Below are 9,391 nucleotides of genomic sequence, written 5' to 3'. Positions count from 1 at the left end.
ACCAAACGGAGAGTTTATAAATCTCTCACTCACTGCAGACTTAAAATATCTAAATAACGTACACCCTGATGTTTCCACATCTCACCACATCATGAGATGGTTGTATTTTTCCAGGGAAGGCTTGAAATGGAGGGCCCGGGCAGCCAGTAAAACTTATTCGGGCATGCAGTCCCTGAGCCGTGCCAGCAGCATATAGCGAGAGACATAAAACCCCAAAAACCTGAAGTAGACAAACTGTGTTAAGTGTTCATAAAATATCTCTGGCTAGGGAACTTTAGATGGAGAGATTAAGGAGGAGAGGGGAGCTCCTTTCAGAATGGAGTGCTGCTCTGCTTCTAATGTTATTCCTGTGGTTTACTGCAGTCTCACAAATATCCCTAAATGATGTGCGCTTAGATAGTTTGTCATTTTAACCCCCCCCCAAACACACACACACCCACACACACACACACACCACACAAGAAAGGTTCAGGAGGTGAGGCCTCATCATACCTGCAGCTGCCAGGGATTCATTCTAAGTTGTATGTTGCTCATGGGACACTTGAGGTGGTTAATCAGGTACAGCTTTACTGTTTCAGGGTCATTCTGAGGTCCAGCTGCCAAAATCCAGATGAGAGAAGCTTGAATGAGACACATTATTCACCAATTATCAGGTCCTTTTTAAGAAAAGTTTTAAGTGGATGCAAAAGTTTTAAGTGAATGCAACAAACTACATGGTATTTCTAATATTTTGTTATGAAAAGCACAATTCATCATGATGTCATTTGCTTGATTGATATAAATGTATGTAAATCAGGTTAAAACCTCAAAGTTAGCATTAGTTTGACTGACCAAGCCATACATAAAATACTGTTTTCTTATTCATTGGGTAGTAGTACTTTAGTAAATATACATCCATCAAAGTCACAGTTAATGTGAGTTCTCAGTGGAATTGGCATTATGTGCCACAATGGCCTCAATAATTCCCACAATGGAATGAAAGTGGAAAGTGTCAATGGAATGTACACCATTTTAGGTTAAAAATCCCACAATGCATTGCTTAACCTTTGCTCTGGTAATGACAGCTGTGCAAATTACAGTTTTGTGGCACTCCAGCTGTCAGTGGTGAAGCAGAATGATGATGATTCATAAGCATCTGAACTCTCAGCCTGCTACTCGCTACGGAGGAGGCCACTGAGTGTTAATCACGGAGGGGATAAAAGAGATATGATTTCTGTTCTAAAAAGAAGGAACGCTGCGTAGTTACATTGTAAGAGAAGCTAGCACGTCATGATCAGATTGAAAAGTGACATATTATTACAATCACACAGTGAGGAACACTTGACATTTTATGAGTGAGTAAGCATACAAGAAATTTTGCACATGGAAGGACTTTCACTTCCTGTGCTGCTTCTCAAATAAAACTGAACAAAAATAGAAACTACGTAGAAAAACACATTATCTGCAAGATGATACTGATAATGGTGATGATGGAACTGAGTTGGAGGACTTTTTGTTCTACAATGACGCCTCGAGGACATATGCCAGCAACAGGGGGAAATACAACGCATTAAAGAGGAAAATAACAGGAAATAATAATAAAATAAAAAGGAAATCAATAAACAAATATACAAACTGAGCATACAAGCACACTTTGCTAAATATTTAATAGTTACTTCAAAGTAGTCGTTATTATTTTAGCAACTTAGCAACATTGATTAACTGATATTTTTAGTAATGAATAGCATTTTGTTTTTTTTAAACTAACATTATTTGGACTAATACTATGATTTAACAAATGTATCTCTCTCCTTGTGAAAGCTAATAAACAATAACTCTTCTCGCATTCATGTCAAAGGCTAAATATCTCTTTGTCGAGATTACATTGAAACTAAATTTAGACACTGTACACAAAAGCAAGCCTAAAAACAGAGAGATAATAAAAGATAAATAAAGATAAAGATGGTAATAATAACATTTTTCTAGCATTATTATGCTACCATGCTGTAAGAGTTTCCTAGAAAACACAAAAACAGATTAGTTAAGTGTTAATTAAACTCTTTATGGGGATATATAACACAGTAATGGTGCTTCATAAATCAGCTCCAGCTCTTGAAACACACTTCTTGTTGTGATTTTGAGCTTTAACGCTGCCATATATTCATTTTGTACAACGCCGCCATCTTGTGGACTCGGAGGTAAACAACGCTGGAGCGGTGACGGTGTGTGTACGTCATCACCACGCGCCCTGTCTCTCTAGTCACTGCAACGTGAGGAAAACATGGGGAGGGAGTTAGTTTGACATTCAAGTGCTGTTTATCTCGTTTCACACGACACTAAATGAGCCATTTGTGAGCCAGAGTGTAACTTATAAGCACACTGGGACTCTGTACGTAGATAAAAGTGAGTCAGCCGGCTAACATGGATACCACGGGGGACAATGCGATTGAGCTCCACGGTGATGAGGAAATTATTGAAGTCATCGACCTAAACGACACTGAGCCTGGTCCTGGTGGGTAGAAACACTGTTTACAACTCCTAAGTCACTTGTTGCAACATTTACCTTTAATCATACCTGTGGCAACCAGTGGCAGGCTACATATCTGTTTTGGAGCTGGGGTTAGATTTAAGGTGAGCAGCAAATGACATTTCACCTTTCGTCGTAAGTGACTGTGTTTCTCGCCCACTGTCAGATGATTTGGCTGATGACTTGGGGGACGTTGACTTTGAAGAAGACCCTGGAATCGCAGACGATGAAGGCTGGGAGACGGAGGACGAGATGGAAGCTGAGGCAGAGCAAGATGACAGCGAGTTCACCTTCTCCAAACACACTGGTAGCACCATACCTTGGGGTTTCTGCTCTTACTATCAGGCAGATTGAGGCAGTTAAACATTCAAATTGCTCCTCCTTTCCTCTGCTCAGGCTCAGTGTTTTGCGTGAGTTTGGATCCTGCCACGAACAGCATGGCAGTAACGGGAGGAGAGGATGATAAGGCCTACGTTTGGAGGGTGAGCGACGGAGAAGTTCTGATGGAGTGCACAGGTGAGGGTGAAATGCAGATTGAGGGCCGTGCTCACATCAAGCATGTCTGAATCCTTTACACCTACAGTCAGTTCATCAGGAAAACAGCCACACTGAAAATAATACTGTGTTTACGTCCAAGCTGGTGAAATCTGAAAATGCAGCATAAATGACGTTTGTCCAGAGATTGCTGTTTTTTTTTTAAATATCCCCGTCTACAATAAAAACCTAAAACAATTTGAAAATGTATAAACCTCCTCATATTTTTCCTGACATGACTGAAAATGTTTTCTTGTTTACACTAAAACAAAATGCCAGTGTCTGTCGTGTTGACCCTGCAAATGCAAGCGATTATCTGTAATTTGAATGTAATCACGTTCTTTAAAAGCCACAACATGGCAAAAATGAACAGTTCTTCTCTTGACTCATATTTACTGAAGTGGTCAGAATAGCAGCGAGGTTTTGTAAAAGTCAGTGATTCTCAACTAAGATCTTTCTTTTTCTTCCAGCTGACTGTGACTTGTGTGTTTATAATTGGGCAGCAAGAACATAAACAATATCCATGAATCAAAATAAAGTGTTTTACATGACACCACAGCTAAAAATGATCTGTGTGACACTTAAAGAATTCACAAAACCTATGTGGGGTCTAAAAAAGCAATTTGTTTGTCTGTGTCTCCACAGGTCACAAAGACTCTGTGACGTGTGCAGTGTTCAGCCATGACTCCTCCATGGTGGCTACGGGTGACATGAGTGGCATGATTAAAGTTTGGAAAGTAGAAAGCAAAGAGGAGATCTGGTCCTTCGAAGTGGGAGATCTGGAGGTAAGATTGTGTGTTTGAGAGTGTAATCCAAAATGACTGCAACAGTTTGAGCGTGTGTCTGTGTGTCTGTTTAGTTTGTGCATCTGTAAGCACTTGTGTGAAGTCTTTTATTGGGGCTGAAGGAATTTATGAGGAAAAAAGAGAGGGTGACCGCTCCGGCTGAGAATTTGTGGCCCTTTGGTGGAAATGAATAATCAGACATTCTCCCCTTCCTTATCCGCGGCTGCTGAGTTGCCCTTTAGCAAGGCCCACAACCCATCATAATTATAAAACCAGCTCATTGGCAACCAGTAGAAAATTGTAGTGGAAATCGGAGGGAAGTAATTTGTGTTTGTAGAGTGGCTGTTAATTGGTGGTTGTCTGCCCTGCTTCCTCAGTGGTTGGAGTGGCATCCGTGCGCTCCGGTGCTGCTGGCGGGGACAGACGACGGCAACATGTGGATGTGGAAGATCCCTTCAGGAGACTGTAAAACCTTCCAGAGCTCTGCATGCCAGGCCACCAGCGGCAAAGTCCTCCCCGATGGTGAGAGATGGGAAAACAAGACACGAAGTCCTTAAAAGTCTTGGCATTTCAATTGAGCTCATTTTACTGAAGTGAAACGTGTATTCATTTATTTATTTTTCTGCAGGTAAGCGGGCTGTGGTGGGTTATGAGGATGGAACAGTACGCGTGTGGGATTTGAAGCAGGGAAACGCCATCCACATCGTTAAAGGTGAGCCTTTCAGCTCTCAAATGTAGCTTCATCCTGTAGTTACCTTTTTATATTTGAATCTTTTAGTAGATTTTATATTATCTACTAGGCGACTTAAAATGAGTGGAACTTGATAGAGAGATTTCACAGTCCACATCAGATTTTCTGCTCTGCATTTGCTCATTAAGAATTATTACATTGATGGTTTGTCTCGTTCAACAGGACAGGACGGACACCAGGGGGCGCTGACCTGCCTGTCGTGCAACAAGGACGGCTCTCTGGTGCTGACGGGTTCAGTGGACGGCTGTGCCAAGCTCATCAACACGGCCACGGGCAAGGTGGCTGTCATGACAACAGAATAAAAGATAGAGAAGAAAGTTTGTTGTTCTTTATCAGCTTCCAATGTGTGTGTTTTTAATTTCGTGCGTGTGTATAAAGGTGGTCGGATCATTCCCTGCGGACGGCGGCAAAGCCAAAGGATCTGAAGACGGAGAAGAATCCAACTCTGTCGAATCTGTGGGATTCTGCAACATGTGAGTTATAAACGTTTGTCACCACCAGCTACATAAAGTAATTAACCATCAACTGTAGACTGGAGATGGAGTAGACATTAAACTGCAGCCAGCTGAATCCAGATGTCACGATTTCATAATTAAGAATCCATTAAGACAAAATGAATAAAAAACATTTGCTGTTTAATGGTTACAGCTTCTCAAATGTTTTGCTAATTCCTGCCTGTAAACTGAATGCCTGACAAACTGTGCAATTTGTAGCCATGACTTTGAGCTTCACATTTTCAAATCAGGTTAATTAAAACAGTAATCTAGATCACTGCTCTTGTCTGATTTCAATCAGGAACGTATTCCACTTCAGTCTTGAAGGCCAGGTGTGTGATATCAAAACCTTATTTTGAATTGAGCATCTGTAATGCCTTTTCATCACAGTTTGAAGGATTAAAAAGGGCCATTAAATCGCAATAAAAGGGCTGAGTACTTGTTATAAATCACATTGAGAGGAGCTTTGGTTTGCAATCCCCCTATTAAAGAAAATTAACTTCAGTTAACATAAACTTATACTACAAATATGAACGGTTACACATTCAGGAAACACTACACTGTAATAAAAAAGATGCTTGTGCTCAACAGTACAGTTTCACAGCTCTGCTGCAGTTTCCTAAATGTCTCTCTTGTCCTTTCCAGCCTGCCTCTCATAGCTGTGGCGTACCTGGACGGGACTCTGGCCATTTACGACCTCTCCTCACAGGTCCTGAGGCACAGGTGCCAACATGAGGTAAGAAGCAGCAGAAAGAGGGGGGAGTTTGTGTGTGTTTAGTTTAGTTTCCTACGCATACCAAGAAGGATTCTCACTTGTCCTAACTCTGTGTACTGCACGGACGCTTTGCAGTCATATCACAGATCTCCTAGCAACCACTTGTGGGGCCATCGGGGAGGTCCAGTTGAGTGGATGTTGCCTGTGTGCAGATTAAATACACAAAGACAATTAAGGAATACATTTTTGCAGTTTGCACAGTTGCACATTAAACCTGCAATAACAAATTGTGAACAGAACATTGACATATCATCACCATTTATGTGTTAGCAAACAGTTGCTTCTAGCACAACCAGCAGTCACAGGGCAACATCATCACTGATTTGGATTTGTGTTTTTTGGTCGCTTGATGAATTTAAGTCCAGTAGTCACTCTCTTTAGCTCTGTTTTTGGACTCTACCAACTCCTGAGGGAAATACCAGTCTCTTTAGCTGCTAAATGCTCCACAGTTTTCACCAGCTAGTCTCTGTCTTTCTGCTGTTGGGACTGAGTAGAGAGTGTGCAGTGGGTTTTTAGAGCTTTTTTTTTTTGCTGAAAATGACACTGAGAGATGTGACAGTGAATCAAAACAGTAAAACTGCAGCCAGACAGCTAGACAATGAGCTCCCCATAAAGCCTTGAGGAGCTGTAGATTGAGGTGATAATTCTTTGTAGGATCGTCACTACCAGAGACCCCTTTCACATTGTCACATTTTTTATGAGATACAATGATATTATAAAATATGAATTCGAGCCACTTTAGGACAGTTTGGCAAGCATTTCCCTCAGTCCTTTTTGTCTAACAAAGGAAAGTGTCAAAGTGACAAATCAAGCACAGACACTTTATCTTATCCTAGCTACCTTATCTGCTGGTTTGTTAGCAAAGCAACCAATATATAATGTGACTTCTAGCCACTAATACCAGTCTCTACTCAATATGTGTTAGCTACATTGCAAATAGGATGTGTTTAAAAACAGGATAGTGGCTGATATTGTGAACATTAGTTTCCTAACCAGCGGTAAAATAGGTTTAGAGTAAGAAATGTCAACTGTTCACACTGCTGACACCTAAAAACCTCTGTCTGTGTTCGTCCAGGCTGGCATCGTTCACCTTCAGTGGGAAGAGTCTTCTTCTGTGGTGTCCACTTGCTGCTTAGACGGAGCGCTGCGCCTATGGGACGCTCGTTCTGGAAACATGGTGTCCGAGTACCGCGGCCACACTGCAGAGATCCTCGACTTCACCATCAACAGGTACCAGTTTGCTACAAAGCTCTATCTTTCCTGGTAGAGAACGTTCTTGGATGTAAATATACTGTCACAGTCTATGTCCATTATTGTGTTCATTCTGACTGTCTTTGTCTATCTCGCCTTCAGGGAAGCGTCTCTCGTAGTAACCGCTTCAGGAGACAACCAGGCGAAAGTCTTCTGCCTCCAAAGACCTGATCGGTAAGGAGAGCAGGAAGAGGAAGAGAGAGATGAAAAGAAGAGGAGAGGAAATATATTTCAGGAGAAATAGACTTTTTGTGATCAGACTTTTTGATCTCTGGTACTGGAGAACATGTTTCCCTTCTCCTTAGGATTTTAAAATGTCTTCTGGTCTCACCATCTTCTACGTCCTGAGTTTCACATCTGATTCTTTAAAACAAGCTGTTCTTCATTACTTTCTTCCAAGTGTGCTCTTGCTCAAGGACCTTAGAGACTAAACAAAGAAAAATTCAAAGAGTGATACATTACAGTCCTTTGCCTTTGACATCCCTTTTAATGTTCTGTCCAAAATGTTTTAGCGATAAAACAGAAAAGAGTTTCCTTTGGTTACGATTATAATTTTTTCCTTAACTGGAGTTTTTTGTTGCCTAAATAAGTGCTAGTTTAGCTCTTGAGGGTGTGTGCATGTGGTCTTCCAGCTCTCAGACAGATTGTTCAGTCAGAAATGATCTCGCCCGTTTTTCTTGAGGTAGACTCAAATGTAAATACCAAATAATAAATAATATACTTTGTTCTGGGTAACTTTGAAAAATCATTTTCAGCTGAGGACTGTGTCATTTGTGAAAAATGTCCGCCCCCCCACCACTTAAAACACATAAACCTTATTTGAGAAAATAGTTTGTACTGGCGTCTGTTTTTTGTATGTGTGGTTACCAGTTTAGAGATAAAGCAGTGCAGTGGTCCTTTTGTGGGTCACTGTGACGTGAAAAGCTGAGGAAAATATGCAATCTACTGTAAAATTCTTCTGAATTTAAGTGGGCTCTTTCATTGTTTATACTATCATTTGATTCATTTTTAACTCGTATACGTTTTATTTATTTCATCAGACATGAGTAAATGGAGGAGGTGAGTCAGTATGGAAAAGACGGGACACTAAAGAAAGTGGATCTTCCCAAAAGCTTGTGATTGAAGGTAGAAGATTGTAATTGTGAAAGTGGTGAGTACAGTAATAGTAGTTGGCCTTGTTTTAGAAAAGTCAAAATTTTCTAAACTCTGCCTTTAATACCAGATTTAGTTATTTTAAAATCATTTAATAGATCAGTTCATCTATTCTGCCCAAGGTACCAGCAGATTTAAAATAATTACTCCTGTTGAATTCCACCATAAAGTGGCAAAATGCAGTAAAATATAATAACATTTTAGATCTCTTTTTTAAACTTAATTTTCCAACAGTATTATACATGATAATATAATGAGGTATTTTTTTGACTTGATAACCTGAAGTTATTGTATTTTGTGTTTGAAGAATTGCAAATTCAAATTGTTCCAGAGCAATTTATTTGTGTTTAAATGTGTGGGTGTGTTATGTGACCTATGGGTGCCTAACTCTTCTACTGTCCACTCAGAATAAAGACAAAATTCCCCAGAAATAAACACATAATAATAGATAAAAAACAAGCAGTGGTATAAATGTATTTGTGAACAACTATGAATCCTCCTGTGGACGCCCATAAGTAGAGGCTGCTGTATGAACAAATCATGAATGACAATATAGTAAAACACAGTTATAATAATATATCTTCACAGGAGAAGTTACATTAATAAACAATTGTTGCAAATTTATTAAAGTGTGTTATAAACTGTTTGTGTACTGCCTATAAAGATATATATGAGTTTTCCAATCAGGTCTAATGTTTTCTGGAAAGGGAAGGGAAAACACAGAATCCTCCTAATTATTCTCAGAAAAATGGTCCGACCTGTGTATATGAACTAAAACATGCACCCAGCTGATCTCCGCTGACTGTTGTGTGTAACGCTCTCCAGCAATTACGCTTTGTATAAAAGAAGTGGATGTTGTTAACTGTGCAAAATAGAGCAATCATGACACTTTACTGCCCTTCCTACAACCAGGAAATACATTAACTCACCAGCCACTTTGTTGCTATGTGGATGCTTTAATACAGGCCAAGCTGCTGCCGGTCACATTAGTGTATTTGCTAACATATATATCTGTACGTGTTAAAGAATGAGAGCACCTTAAATGAAAAGGTCACGACATTGTTGCACTTTATGGGTTGCTCCTGGTACGCAAAATTTGGAAAAAAACACCTCAGCTGCATTATGACATTCAGGGGTGAGCAG

General features: G+C 40.1%; 1 protein-coding gene across 2 annotated transcripts; it reads left to right on the top strand.

The window, feature by feature from the left end:
- The first annotated feature begins 2,221 nt into the window (after positions 1–2,221).
- Positions 2,222–8,833, top strand: aamp (angio-associated, migratory cell protein). 2 transcript variants are annotated; one of them, XM_035677846.1, is made up of 12 exons: positions 2,222–2,491; positions 2,673–2,813; positions 2,903–3,022; positions 3,686–3,825; positions 4,203–4,347; positions 4,454–4,537; positions 4,739–4,854; positions 4,955–5,049; positions 5,716–5,806; positions 6,921–7,075; positions 7,199–7,270; positions 8,137–8,833. In XM_035677846.1, exons 1-12 carry the CDS (start codon positions 2,401–2,403, stop codon positions 8,144–8,146), a joined length of 1,260 nt encoding a protein of 419 aa, XP_035533739.1. In that variant the 5' UTR covers positions 2,222–2,400; the 3' UTR covers positions 8,147–8,833. The 2 variants fall into 2 exon arrangements, with proteins under 2 accessions (XP_035533739.1, XP_035533740.1); XM_035677847.1 differs by lacking the exon at positions 8,137–8,833 and having other exon boundaries at positions 7,199–7,926.
- The last annotated feature ends 558 nt before the right edge of the window (positions 8,834–9,391 follow it).

This window comes from Morone saxatilis, unplaced genomic scaffold, assembly GCF_004916995.1.
Source record: "Morone saxatilis isolate NCDOM2014 unplaced genomic scaffold, NCSU_SB_2.0 Contig6, whole genome shotgun sequence".
In the NCBI taxonomy this organism is placed as follows: Eukaryota; Metazoa; Chordata; class Actinopteri; family Moronidae; genus Morone; species Morone saxatilis.
This window is presented reverse-complemented; position numbering and strand designations above follow the sequence as displayed.

Bases quoted from the DNA above. Each gene is read 5' to 3' on its own strand.
- aamp (XM_035677846.1), top strand. From the start codon at position 2,401: ATGGATACCACGGGGGACAATGCGATTGAGCTCCACGGTGATGAGGAA. The intron at 3,826-4,202 runs GTAAGATTGTGT...CTGCTTCCTCAG, and splicing joins TCGAAGTGGGAGATCTGGAG to TGGTTGGAGTGGCATCCGTG. The intron at 5,050-5,715 runs GTGAGTTATAAA...TGTCCTTTCCAG, and splicing joins TCTGTGGGATTCTGCAACAT to CCTGCCTCTCATAGCTGTGG.